The sequence below is a fragment of the Octopus bimaculoides genome, chromosome 14 (genome assembly GCF_001194135.2).
Source record: "Octopus bimaculoides isolate UCB-OBI-ISO-001 chromosome 14, ASM119413v2, whole genome shotgun sequence".
NCBI lineage: Eukaryota > Metazoa > Mollusca > Cephalopoda > Octopoda > Octopodidae > Octopus > Octopus bimaculoides.
The window spans coordinates 59,244,441-59,259,532 of NC_068994.1; the positions used below are offsets into that span (position 1 = coordinate 59,244,441).

At 35.9% G+C, this 15,092-nt stretch overlaps 1 protein-coding gene across 3 annotated transcripts in view; it reads left to right on the forward strand.

Moving 5' to 3' along the window:
* Nucleotides 1-13,369, forward strand: part of LOC106875549 (phospholysine phosphohistidine inorganic pyrophosphate phosphatase) — an 18,085-nt gene extending 4,716 nt beyond the window's left edge. The window contains exons 2-7 of one of the 3 annotated variants that reach the window (XM_014923748.2): nt 574-761; nt 1,666-1,819; nt 2,445-2,508; nt 3,462-3,554; nt 4,323-4,414; nt 12,959-13,369. In XM_014923748.2, the coding sequence (XP_014779234.1) occupies nt 574-761; nt 1,666-1,819; nt 2,445-2,508; nt 3,462-3,554; nt 4,323-4,414; nt 12,959-13,067 (700 nt within the window). In that variant the 3' untranslated portion in view covers nt 13,068-13,369. Of the gene's footprint in view, nt 1-573; nt 762-1,665; nt 1,820-2,444; nt 2,509-3,461; nt 3,555-4,322; nt 4,415-7,434; nt 7,618-12,958 lie in introns of those variants that run through there. The other 2 variants (XM_014923749.2, XM_014923751.2) reach the window with 2 other exon arrangements.
* Nucleotides 13,370-15,092: the final 1,723 nt, after the last annotated feature.

Consider the following 15,092-nt stretch of genomic DNA (forward strand, 5'->3'; position numbering starts at 1 on the left):
GGGGAAGATCCTGTCTTTACATGACCTACACTGTAGTTAAAGGAAGATGTGTGTGTGTTTTCATGGATGTGCATGTGTGCATATGTGTGTGTGTGTGTGTAAACACACATATTATGTTGATGATGTGTGTGTAAACAGATGGACTGACAAGCAATCATGTGTGTTTCGGATTATGCATGCGTGGTAAACTTCATCCATTGCCCAAATTAACACACTACTTGATCCTTGGCTGCCTTTAGTAAAGTACTCACTTTTACAAGTATTTAAACCTGGTCTCTTCTTTTCCTCCTGCCAGTCATGGAGGCCCTGAAAAGGATCCCTGGTAATTTTCCTTCCCCCTCCAACTAAACCCCTATAACCGAAATATAAAGGAAGGATTCAATGTAAAGTTGTCTTGGGTAGAATTTGAACTCAGAATGCAAAAACTCAACTGCTACAAAACATTTTGTTCAATGTTTTGCAATTTATTATCCACTTGTGAAGATAATATTAGTTCTGAGAGTGAATCTATTTTTCTTATATCTAATATATATTATATGTATATTATATGTATTTTTGAAAATATATTTTAAGGTTAAAAAACAGTGGAATAGCTGTAAGGTTTTGCACCAATGAGAATGCCGTGACGCAAAAAGTCCTCTCTGAAAAACTGAGGAAATTTGGTTTTAACATTGAATGTTCCCAGATATTTTCTCCGATTCCAGCTGTTTGCAGTGTTCTAGGAAGCCGTGGATTACGGCCACTGCTTCTTGTGAATCCAAGTAAGTTTTTCTCCTTCTTCAGAATCTTTTACAAAAACGTATGATTAACAAGTTTGATTGCCAACCAAGTCGTTTCAGGTTTGGTTTCTTCAACTACAGCCCCAGGCTGACACAAACGCCTTATGAATGAATTTGGTAGATGGAAACTAAAAGAAGCCTTATGTGTGTGTGTTTTATTTGTTTATATGCTTGAAGGCATCCATGACGATGGGAAGATGATTTAGTTTAGCAATTTTGGTCAATATGGAAAAGAATGGTGCAATCAAGACAGAATTAGAAGCGCATTGTGACCAGCAGTGTGTAACAACATCTGATGGTCTAGTCAGCACCTGATGGTCTGGTGGATATTCTATATTTTTAATGTCTGCTGCCACCTGTTTACCCCACCACACACGCACACACTCCTATGAAAGCATCCTCATATTCTCTCATCCTCTCCCACAACCCACTGTCTGTATCTTCTCTTGTGTTCACCTTCTTGTTCCTTGATTGTTTGCTCTAGCACCCCCATCACTTCCTTCCTCTCATCTTCTCCTTCATAGCCAGACACCGGTGCTTCTTTCTTTAGCATAGTTTAGTCTTTCAACACCCAACACACCTCCTTAATGTCAACTAATCAACGTAAACAGTGAGTGATATTAGAGGTTACTCTGGTCTGCAGGGTTACAAGAGAAGTGGCTCAGTTAAAGACCTCCAAGATATGATGCATTATTAACTCAAATACTCTGTTAAGCCTACCCCTCAAAGACCATACTGTGGCATTAAACCAGTTACCATTTTAGGTCTCCCACTCAAACTAAAGCTTCTCAAAGGACCATGGTGTGGTGTTAAACCAGGTGATGTGTTAAATTTAATTTGTGATATTAATCAGTTATTCCATTATGGCTTATTTCCTATGTTTTAGAGGCTGCAGAAGACTTTCGTGACATTGATACAAGTAATCCCAACAGCGTTATCATTGGTGATATGGCTGAGCATTTTACATATGAGGTTATGAATGAAGCATTTCAACTTCTCAAATCTTTATCGCATCCAGTTTTATTAGCTTTGGGAAGCAGGTAAATATCGGTCTTTGTAAATCTTTTATTTGGATCCTTTTGATTTGATGTGGGGCTATTTTTTTTTTTTTTTTTTTTGGACGGGCAAGTTATGTATTCACCCAGACAAGGGATCTTACCTTGTGGGTACTTGGTGACCCTGTTGGTGCTGGTGTCACACAAAAAGCACCTCATACACACTGTAAAGTGGCTGGTGTTCAGAAGGGCACCCATTTATAGAAACCATGTCAAAACAGACGTTGGAACTTGGCACATCCTTCTGGTTTCTCAGTTCACAGAGGTAAGGACAAGTGATGGCAACTTTTGGCAATTTGCTGTGCTTAAAAAGACTTGTCAAGCCAAGCAAAATCATGGTTGTGGGTGGTGCCAATGGCATGTAACAGCTTCCCTGCCGGTGACACATAAAAAAGCACTTGTGCTGGGGACATGTAAAAAGGCACCGACTCTCAAAGTGTTTGGCATTAGGAAAGGCATTGAAGCCATTGAAGCCAAATTCAGAACATAACCTGGTGTGGCTCTCTGGCTTACCACTTCCAGTTAAGCCATCTAACCCATGCCAACGTGGAAAGCAAATGCCCAATGATAATCATGATGATAATTTGTTTTTCTTTCTTATATTTTACAGCAAATATTATCAGGAAAATGGCAAACTTGTCCTTGATTCAGGGGCTTATATGAAAGTACTTGAGGTAACTGATTATTAATATCATCGTAATCATCATCATCATCAAAATCATCATTTATTATTATTATTATTATTATTATTATTATAGAAAATTATTAGTGTAGAAAAGGTGTAGGTAGAAACTCCATAAGATGTACCCAGTGTAAGCTATGGACACATAAGAGGTGCAGCAACATCAAAGGAAGATTAACTGAGAAGACAGCTTTCGTGTGCAGCAGATGCACAGGGGCAATAGACACCACAGATGCTCAGAAAACAGATTCCATCACACTCCAGGGTGGGGGAAACTCGAAGTAGTTGATAGCTTCCCCTACCCAGGTGACCAAGTTAGTAGTGGGGGGTGGATGCTCAGAGAGTGTTACCACTAGAATAAGAATAGCCTGGGCAAAGTTTAGAAAGCTTCTACCCCTACTGGTGACAAAGGGCCTCTCACTCAGAGTGAAAGGTAGATTGTATGATTCATGTGTGCGAACAGCTATGCTACATGGCAGTGAAACATGGGTTGTGACTGCTGAAGACATGTAGGCTTGCAAGAAACGAAGCTAGTATGCTCCGATGGATGTGTAATGTCAGTGTGGATGCACAACAGAGTGCAAGTGCCCTGACAGAAAAGTTGGACATAAGAAGTATCAGATGTGGTGTGCAAGAGAGACAACTGCGCTGACATGGTCAGGTGTTGCATATGGATGAGGACAGCTGTGTGAAGAAGTGTCACACCCTAACAGTGGGGGGAACCTGTGCAAGAGGGAGACCCAGGAAGACATGGGATGAGGTGGTCAAGCATGACCGTTGAACGTTGGGCCTCACAGAGGCAATGCCTATAGTGGAAAGGATTATTATTATTATTATTGTTATTATTATTTGTTATATTCTTCATTATCTTGAAAACAAAAATCTTTCTTTTGTTTCTTTCAATTCTTTGTTGTTTAAATTTTGGTTTATTTTACTTGTCCCTAGAGTGCCTGTGATATTGAAGCTGAAGTGTTTGGTAAACCATCACCTGAGTTTTTCAAAACTGCCCTCAAGGATATGAATTTAAAACCTGCTGAGGCAAGTAACAGTTATTTTGTATTTATTGGGTTTTTTTATTTTCTGAAATTAAATTTTATATTGTTATGTTTGTTCATAATTAAATGTTGAAATGGGTCAAAATGTTATTTCTTTGTTATTTTATTTTCTTCTTCTTGTGCTGAGTGTGGAGGAAGGTGGGACAGAGCCCATGACCTTTGTAGGCCCTTTAAGACTGGTTGAGTCTTAGGCCCTCTAAGACTGTTGTTAATGTTCTGTTTAAAACTGTGGCAGGTCTACAGCTGCAGGGAAGAAGAGATTCCAGTTTGAGAAAAGAGGGAAAGCGGCGGCAGCAGAGACTGGAGCATGTCTATTAGTGATGGAATGTCCACCAATCAAGCAGCCTTTTCTCTAAATCTGGTCAAAAATGCCTGTGTGCAGCAGCAGCAACATCTTTCCAAACACCTTTGAGGGCCCACTTGCACCTTGTAGAATGTCAGCAGCTGTTGTAAACCAAAATATTTTCAAACTGTGAAGGGAACGACTAGTATTTAGGATGGATCCTCCTAGTTATACTAAGGAACTGCTTTTAGCAGAAGAAATTCTTGGTGATAATAAGGTTCAGTATTTGGAAAGACCATGTCATCACTGAGTGCTGCTCAAGTTCTGTGAATCTGTCAGTTACTTATGTCATAAATCAATAATTAAGTAATTAACATTAATTAAACAACTCAGTATTCATCACTAGAATTGAAAACAACCTTCATAATTTTCATGTGGCATATTTAAAATATTTTTTTGTCTTTTTAGGTTGTTATGATTGGAGATGATATTGTCAATGATATTGGTGGAGCCCAGGCTGTTGGATTGAGGGGCGTTCAGGTGTGCACTGGAAAGTTTAGGTAAAAATATTTATTAAAGTTGATCTTCATATTTTAGTTTTGTCTTATCATTTTACCATTACCACCATCTTCATCATCATCATCATCATCATCATCATCATCTTCCAGCTTCCATGGGTTGGATGGTTTGATGGAACCTAAGGAGTGAGAGGACATCATCAAGCAGCCGTATCTACCTGGACATAGTTCCTACAGGTGGATGCCCTTTCTAATGCCAACCACTTGGCACCAACACTAGTGACGATTGCCTCATAACTTGTAAGACTAAGGGTCAAAGTGGTCCTTATAACTAAGGAAGAATAGAAGAGAGAGTGTGTGATGATTGTAGGCAGAGGGATGAGGGAATGGTAAGAAGGGAAAGAAAAAGGATTAGTGACAGGGTTGGAAAAAGAGTGGAGGATGAAGTTGAAAAGGTGATACAATGAGTTATGTGAAGGGGTCAGGTATTCTTGGGTTATTTACTATTGTTTATATTTTCTGCAAATATAAACAGAAAGTGTGAAGGGAAGGAGTAACAGATTAGAGAGAAACCATGCCAAAGCAAACATAACCAACTTTAGTACCCTCATAGTGGTACCCTATATAATATCACTGAGTACCTCCAGTTGAAAGTTGTTTTCCAAGGAAATAACTTCAAATCTTGTTACAGTTATTATGGGGGTATCACTGAAGCATATCATGTTCCTTGCTCTATTTTGCCAGACTAACAAAACAAATGTAAGTTTTACTCCTGCTTTACAGGTGATTGGTTTGTGCCCGGGGGTGGGGGAGATATTCAGCTGTAAAAATGTTGTATCTTCAACAAAATCATCCAACCACAACAAATTGGGAGAAGAAAAGGTAAAACAATGAAATAGATTTCTCCAGAAATAGTTATGTCGACATAGTTTTGTTTTTCTGGTGGGTTTTGTGCTTTTCATGTACGTCAGCACATCTTGCTTCTCGTTCCAGTCCTTGACTAACTTGATTCAAATAAAAAGCCATTCAGTTTCTTTCTGAAAGTGACAAATCTTCTCCCCCCCACCCCAGCTGATACCAGGCTTCTCGCCGCTCTACGTCACTGATACAATGTGTACACCGTTTTCCAATTTTTTTTTGTACTACTTCCTCCACCCGCCACTCATTTTACACTAACTGAAAAATGCAATCGAAAAATTTATTTTTATCTTGCAACAACAAGTGTTGTGATCCTGCATATCTCTGTTATCTGAGAAAATTTGAAATGTTTTTTGGTCAAATTATGTAAACAAGTTTATAGCACAATCTTGTGTTGATAAACTGAAAATGCACCTTGGAAAGCAACTGTAAACAGGAAGCACTCAGTGATACTAAGGTTAGGGTCACACGATGACGATACAAAAGCTGGTTGTGATCTGAAAACAGGTGCAGAGATTATCTTTGTAAGAAGAGAAATTGTTAATGTGGCAGAATTAGAGATACTGCCAGAAGAGAATCACTTAACTAAAACCAAATTAATATTGAAATTTCATATACATATATATATCATCGTCATTTAACGTCTGCTTTCCATGCTGGCATGGGTTGGACGGTTTGACTGAGGACTGGTGAAACCAGAAGGTTGCACCAGGCTCCAATCTGATCTGGCAGAGTTTCTACAGCTGGATGCCCTTCCTTATGCCAACCACTCTGAGAGTGTAGGGGGTGCTTTTACGTGCCACTAGCATGAGGGCCAGTCTGGCGACACTGGCAACAACCATGCTCGAATGTTGTTTTTCACATACCACCGGCACATGTGCTGGTATGGCGACGCTGGCAACGATCATGCTCAAATGGTGCTTTTTATGTGCCACTGGCAGTCCACCCAGGTAGATGAGAGGGATATAACTGATGCTAAACTCAAATATTTGTAAATCAGTTTCTGCAGGATAAACAAAGACAGAAAAAGGGCCTCTGAGAATGGGGTTTGACATGTACTTTAGTATGAGGTCCAAGAGAGCAAAGGAACTTCTTATGGGTGGGGATGAGAGAAGGCTCTACTCTTCTCTTGACATGAAGCAAAACAGAAACAGTTTGAGGAGTGTCTGTTCGCTGTTTGCAACATTCTTCTTCCTTAGAATATTTCCAGAAACAAATCAATCATTTCATTGAGATAAAAAAAAAAAAGCATTTGTGTTATTAAAGGTGAAAGACATTGAAAAATGTTGTTGAATGTTTGATTGTAAAGTTGTATCAGTGACACAGTCTATCGGTCAATAGTGGAACAGGTGAAACAAGTTTGAATGGTCTGCTCTGTCTTCTGCCCTACTTTGGAAACACACAAGAGGAAATCAGTACAACTGAATTATCTAAATTTATCTTGATTATTTAATTTAACTAAATTATCTAAATGATCAAGTACACATTTTGTTTGCCTTTTTCTTGTTTCAAATTTGTAAACATTTTTGTGGTGCTCCAGCATGGCCACAGTCTGAGCTGAAGCTACAAAAAAAAATCCGTTTTGAAAACAAGAGAAATAATCTTATTTTGGTTGATTTTAAAAAAAATTTAAATTTAAATTTATTCACACTACAACAAATGTTATCTCTTTTAAAAGTTTAATCGAAAGCAACAGGGAGTTGAACTCATGACTTTTGTCAGACCTTTGGCAGTTGATGAGATTGATGTGATTGACGTGATTGGTGTGATTGATGCTCAGCTGGAACATTTGTTAGTTAATATCAGCTTGAAAATATGTTGGAGGAGAGATAACTCTGTGGGATTGACATTTTTCTAGTGAAGAAGGATTGGATCCAGGATAGTGAAACACAATAGAGAAGACATAAGAAGAAGAAGAGTCGGGTGTCTCAGACATGGAAATGTGAGGTTATTTAGGACAAGGGCCTCATATAAATTTATTGATCAATTCATTAAAATGATTAAATTCTGTAAAGGCTTAAAAATTGATAAACATTTGAAATTTTCAACAACCATGACATTTAAAAATCTTTTTTAAAGAATTTCAATGCCATTCATTTGCACTGCCTGACTTTTGACCGTTGTTGCTATTGTTGTTCTTACAGACTTGAAGACAAGAACCATGCAACTGTAAAACCTGACGGATTTGCCAAAAATCTGGCAGAAGCTGTTGATCGTATTTTATCAAACAACTGATTAAATTCTTCAGTGAATTCTGTTATTTTGTTTTAACCATTTCTTGTGAGAAAATAAATCTACATTATTTGGTGCTGCCAGGAACAGTGTAAGCTTGGGTTTACTCTGTAATTGCTATTCAAAGAACATATTTTTCCTAATTTTCAACTTTGGCACAAAGTCACAAATTGGGTGAAGGAGGATGGTTCAGTCAGTTAAATCCACCCCAGGAAATGATACAATTGTTTTATTAACTCCAGAATAATTAAAAAAAGCAATATAAGCCTCAATGAGATTTGAACACATAATGTACAGAGCCAGAACAAACAGCAGCCAGTATTCCATGTGATGTGCCAAAGATTCTGTTAATCTACTACCACCTTTGTTAATTAACGAGAAATCAATCTACATTCAAATTGATTACTTCAATATTTAAACTCTTTAAATAAATAAAATTATTTTAATTGAAAATTCTTCTTTTGATGATGTTTACCAAAAGGTTTTTATCATCAACATCATCATCATCATTTAACATTTGCTTCCCAAACTGATGGCTTAGTGGTAGAGGTGTTGTATTCATGATCTCAAGATCGTGGTTTCAATTCCTGAACCAGGCAAAACATTGTGCTCTTGAGCAAGGCACTTCATTTCACATTGCTGCAGTCCACTCAGATGGCGAAAGTGAGTTAATTCTGCAATGGACTGATGTCTCATCCAGGGAAGAATATGTCCCCCAGAGAAACCAGGAAATTGGCCTGATGCTCCTTACAGAATAATGTGGACTAACTTTTCCATGTTGGTGGAACTGTTTGACAGAATCTGGCAAAACTGGAAGACAATGCCAAGTTCTCATGTTTGCATTGGCATCGTTCCCATAGCTACATGTCTTTTCTAATCTCAAAGTTTTACAGTTTTATATTTTTCTTACTTCAGCTGAAAGAATAGGGTTGAATCCTGTTGCTGTGAAAGGATTCAAAGAATATGTTTTTCATTAGAATTGCCTTTTCTCTTCGAGATTCTCTTTATTGTTTCTAATATCAAAAGCTCATTTTTTTCATCAACCTCCACTCTCTATCTCTCTGTGTGTCTGTCTCTGTCACTCTCTCTCTCTCTCTCTCTCTCTTTCTCTCTCTCTGAGCTGATTACATTGACACTCAGTCAAACCGTCCAACCCAGGCCAGCATGGATGACGATGATGATGATGATGAATGATAATAATAAGAATGATGATGATAATGATAGATTAGAGAGAAAGGGAGACGCTATGTGAATTGTTAGGTTGCCAGAAGGAGGAAAGGGAAACTACAAGTGATAGTAGGGGAGGGGCTATGACAACAAGAATACCTGGTCAATGAGGGCTCACTTGAGATTAAACAACAACAACAACAATGATTATCAATTTGCAATTTATAAAAACAGATAAAAGAATTTATTTAACGTTACAGAGATCAATAGATAGTCTTGTTTCAGAGGTAATTATTAAAAAGGGAAAGGTGATTAATGATTACTGAATGTTATATAATTATACTTAACGAGTTCTCTTGTCTGTGAAATAGGTAGACCATTGCTATCAGATAACTTCTTTTAACTCTTTTCTTACCATATTTCTGGTAAAATGCACTGATTTTGTGTCAATTAATTTTGAAAATAAGGAAGAATTTAGTGAAATAACTTTGCCATTATTAAGAGAATGTTTGGAACATAAATTAACATGGAATTTTGATGGAAGTTTTTTAAGTTCACTTTAAAACAATATAAAAAAATTACTGTGATTAAATCATGAATTTCTTAAGGAAATTATAAATAATTTTCAGAAGTGTCTTCTTTTTTGTTTTTTGTTTTTGTTCAATTAAAATCAAAACTTGTTTTAATTATATTCTGGTGTCTTTTGTTTAATTTTGTGTTTGTGCAGCTGCAAAGATATACTAATTAACTTTATTCCTTAATTGTTGTGCAAAAACCTGTACAAATTCACAAAAAACTATGAACAGACGTTGATTTACCAACACACTCACACATACAGAAACATACTCTCATAAATGCACACACTTACACAAAAGCAGAGGGAAAAAAAATCAAAGCAAAATATTTCGAGACAAAAAAAAAAAAAACGGGGTTATTGCAGAAATGCCAAAGTATGCAATAATTGGAACTGGCATCAACAAATTTTATGAATATTTCAGATTCTGTCTTTGTAAATTAAATACTTTGAAAGCAATTTTTGTAATTTTCTCTAATTCCTTTGGCTAAAATACTTCCTATGGCACCTTACTAAAATATACTACTTTCAAAAAGTTTCCTCCAAATCTCTTCCAATCTATTTGTGACCAACCAAAAGCAAAAAAGAAGTGGTGTCTATCACTTAATTTGGCAAAGGCTAACAAACTGTTTCCTTTCATTGTTTCCTCTCTTATTTTGAGGATTTAAATGTTAAAAGTCAGTGATTCTTTTTGATCTGTTGACTGACTTAAAATGCTTTATATATGATGTTGTTGCTGTTGTTGTCGTCCTTCTTTAGCCCCAGAGTTAGTTCTGATTCAACAGACATACGATTAAAGATAATCTGCTTTTGGCCATTCCATCCCATCCTACTCTAAATTATCCTGAGTTCAGAGACTCCATCTGTATGCAAAACTTAAGTTAATCTTGACTCATTTAGAGCAAAGAGCATGATAAAAAAAAAAAACTGACTAGAAATAATTATACTGTGTAAAGAAAAATTATATTGTTTATTGACTAGTATTAATTTTATTATTTCAGCTGGTATGGGAGACAACTCTGTACAGGTTTCCATGTTATTATGACCTTATCAGTGAAATATAAACTTAAATGTATTTGCCCAGTAAGTAATGGGAGAATCACTAAGTCTATGTACAGGAATATACAGCAGTTGGTTGAGAAAAACAGACTTGCTTTCAGAATAATCACTCAGCACTGCCATCTGCAGAAATGCCAATAGTTATACTAAAAGAATTGATGTTATCTATTATTTCATTGTGCAGATATTATCAACGCTTTATCGTCCCTTGAATACATTATAATAGACTTTGAAACCTTTGTTAATAATAATAACTGATTGGAATTGGAAATTAATTGGGACACAGCTATATAAAGGGTTAGGTTGCGAAAATGTGTGCTTGTGTTGGTGAACTTTGTGTTATCAATGATTATTATCAGAATGAAAAAAAAAAAACAGGTCAAATCTTAATGAAATTGGACAAATATGGAGAAATCTGTCTGGGAAGCTATCAAGTAGGAACTAACCATAATAGTGGAATCACTAAACATTGTCTTTAGAAATTTGTTCTCCTGCAGCATAATTATATTTTATATAATGACCCAAGTAAATTAATACAGGTGTGGCAGGTGTGGGGGACATTTTGTTTATGTTTAAGAAATATAATATTCTAAGCAAAATTTAAGTGTTCAACATGAACTCAGCAACACTGCAGCAGATGTTGTAAATTTTACATTTACTATGTGTAAAGCACCCTCCTGCCTACAGTTCATCCTGCAAAATGATTGGTTAATTGGGCAGGGGGAAAATGTAAGGTTGTAAAGTCCCTTTGGTCCTGTCACATCAAGGTTTATTCAACCTCTCTAGTGTTTGCACTACAAGAAAAAATACCCAGAACACTCTGCTGATGTTAGGAAGGGCATCCAACTGTACAAACACAGCCAAATGACACATATGAACATCATTCTGTGGAAGAAGTAGCTTCCATAGAATGGGTATGACCATTCCAACCCAGAGTAACAAGGAAAACAGACATTAAATAAAGTTGTTGTTGTTGGATATTATCTACTGCTTATCTATGAAAAATATTAAGTAAATAAATTGCAGAAAAGTTAATTATCTTTGAAAATGGGTTAATGAAAATCTTCCAGGTAAGTTAGACATTGATAGCAACAACTTGAAACAAAATGTTTTTTATATTACATAATAAGAAGAATTTTATGCAAAATTATTGATGTTAATTCAATGATTTTTACCTCCTGCACAAAAGAGCTCTGGAAAGCCAGATTTGTTGATTATCTACATTTCTGATTGAGATCCAAAAATAGTCTTCATCACTTGAAACTTAATTGAAACCAAAGCTGTTATTTTCAGTATCTATAGAGAATTTCACAAAGTAGGCCAATTAAACCTCTTGAAAAACCCTTTTACTATGAATTGTTCCTGGAAATTCTTCCAAATTTTATCTATTTCTATCAACAGTGTCCTCTCAAAATTTGTTCATTTGCTCCACTGTGCTCATTTGTCTGTTTCTCGACTTTTTGGCCTAACTATAAAGTTGACCTTTTAAGTTGGAATAAATTGCATCCCAGGTTTATAAGTATTTAATGAAAATGCAGAGAGATGAGAGGTTAGGATAGATGAAAATATCTGTGTACACTGTGAGAATGTTAATGGTTATGAAAATTAACAATGCAAAGCAATTGATAACATTTAGTATTTTAGAAAATTATCTAAATGGTAGAATTTCTTATTATAATGGAAAATTTGAAGAAAATAATCTTGAAAATATTAAAATGTGACAATTTGAAAAGTAAAGCAACAAGTATAATGAAAATGAAGAGCAGAGTAAATGTATATCATAGTAAATGTATATCAGAGTAAATGTATATCAAGGTGTAATTTATGCATTTATTAAAGGTGAATGATAAGCAATTAAAGAGAAAGAAATGAAATCATTAGTCACCTAATTTGTTACCTACTCAGATAAACTTTGAATTGATTGGAGATAAAAGCAGTAAAATTAGTATCACAAACACAAGTAAACAACATTGAAAACTCTTCACCCCTATCGCAGACAATAAACTTTTCACTGTTTGCTGGAGTATCTACCCAGAAACATTTCGAGTAAAGGATTTAGAATATAGCTGGCTCCAATCAAAACATCATCTGAGATTAGTTTTTTATCAACAGACAGATGGAAAATTTGTATAAGGATGTACTTTGAGTGTAAAACAATTTTAAGATTTCAAATATAACAGGAAAGTATTTGTTTGTTTCTTGTTGGGAAGGATGGAAAAGACTAAGAGACGGATAAGGGGAAAACAGATGGAGTATTCTTGAATTTACTGAGACAAATACCTTCAACATATTGATCAATAACGTATTGTTAAAGAAAAGGCATGACGTAGATTGTTTCACAGTTAATTAAATCAAGTTGTCAATACGGTACAATAATATTGCAGTGATATCACCAAAGACCAGATGTTTGGATTCGTTTATGCCACATTTCGGTCAAATAAATCCTGGTAAATTCTTCAGAGTATTTCTTAAAAGTAATTTTTAAAAGTTTTAGGATTAAAACAGAATTTTTCTGTTAGAATATCAGAAAAATAGTCTTATATGTTGTATTTTAAATTTTTTGGTCTTGTGTATAAACCTTGTAAATTTATGAAAATAATGTTTAAATTACATGAAGTTGTTTTTTTTCTCTTTAGCAGGATTCAGCAAACTTTATTGGAGATGGGCAAGATTGGAAGTGTTTTAATAATCTTGCATTCAAATTGGAAATGTTTCTGTTTTGTGATCAGACAGGTAATATCCTGAGCCATGGTCATACAAACATACAAAAACAACCTTTTTTTATAAACTGTTTTTAAAACATCACCTAATACAACCAAAAAAATTTTACAGCTTAAACAGCTTAAATCTCGATATATGCTAAATAGAACAGAGCATATGAAGGAAGAGTTAAACGTGTATTAGTTTGGCTGAATGAAGGCAGTTGTGACTCTTCATGGTTGAAGACAGTTTAACCATTTCCCTAATGGACAAATACACATTTTTTTGTTCCTTCCACTTAGCTTTCACTTGATGATTCGTGTAAACTATATGGTATCAGAATGTAAGATGTTGTTAGCGTCTTTCTTGCTCCAAAGGTAAAATCGTTTACTGTTTAGAACATTGCACCTGGGAGAACTTAAATTTTTTATCAAGTTGAGAAATTTTATCTTTTTTTTTTTTACATATAAAACATGCACAAGTAAAAAAAACATTGATTCCTTTTGCTCTTTTCGTTGATACTGAATTCTGTTGTTTGTTGACCAAAAATAACAAAGAAATTTTGCATACAACATTATCTCTTTTCTTTTACTTGTTTCAGTCATTAAACTGTTCCCATGTTGGAGCATTGCTTTCAAGAATTCTTTTGTCAAATGAATCGACTCCAACACTTTTTTAATGCCCAGTACTTATTCTGTCAGTCTCTTTTGCCAAACCCTTAAGTTACAGGGACATTACGTGCAGAAAGCCTTTATTAGAAACTCAATATTTGAGCTACTTTTTACATATCAAATACATATTCAGGCGCCGTGTGTGTCTTCTTCTTCGATCATTCCAGGTTGAATATGCAGCTGTGAAAACAGCTATTAGGAGAATGCACGCCAACTCAAACAGAGACACTCTTGATTTTTGGCGCTCAATTTGGCTGTATTTGTAGGCCTTGCTCACAGAAAGTTCTAATCAGACCACCAAACTATCCCTTCAACGACGGTCATTCATTGGATCAAATCTTGGTTGTGCACATGATTGAAGTGTGATTTCTGTGGCAAAATGCGGGATCGAATGAAATGCTGTATCAGTCCTCCTCCAGACAACTTGTGAGGGAAAACAAGGAATCGATAACAGAGTGGAAAATGTGCATGTACAATGAGAAAAACAACATAAACAATAGAAAAATATGAAAGCAAAACGTACACTTAACAAATGAAAAACAATTGTTCGTGGAAAAATGATTCACAGTAGACTCCATGTTGGATGTAAGATTCAACAGTTCATGTTATTGAAAACGTTTGAGTTTTTCCCTACCTTTTTTTCTTCTAAAAGTTAACTAAAAATAATAAGTGTGTGTATATTTTGTCGCTTCATGTAATTGTGTTAGAATTAGGTGTATTGACAGATGCATTGATAGTGAACAGTATGTCACGTGTGAGCGGTGTGGATGTGGTAGAAAAAATGTAGGGTGTTGTTCACAGGAGTGACGAATCGATAAGAGCTTGCTTCAATCGATCGATGCTGTCTGATATTTCCCTTGAACGTACAACACCATGAAGTTGGGTTCTACTTTCAAGGCATGATATGGGCCGGTATACAATGTCTGCAACGGATGTTTAATTGCGTCAATAGGTATGAATAATTGCGTCCATGTATGACTATCTGGTGGAACAAAAGTCTTCATCGTTGGTAGTCTCGTTGCCAATGGAGGTAACTTCGTCATGCATCAACGCAATCGATGAATATAACCTGCTGGAACAAAATGTTGATTGGCTGAAGCTGTAGTTAAAACCATTTGAGACTCATAAAACAACGGATAAAACTTCTAGCCAACGGTCTGAATCAGGAGAAGCGCGCAGAGCTGCTTTCGATTGGCCATGAAAAAAGCCGATCTTTCCGTTAGACACGGGGTGGATAAGCTGTCGTGAAGATTCGCTGGGTGCCTAGGAGATTAGAAAGGTCGGCAAAGTGACTGGATTCAAACTGACGACCTCAGTCAGTCGTTATGGTCAAAGAAGCTTAAACACGAGAAATCTGCCGGGCCATGAGGTCCTTTGCGACGGTGAGAGACGAGACGTC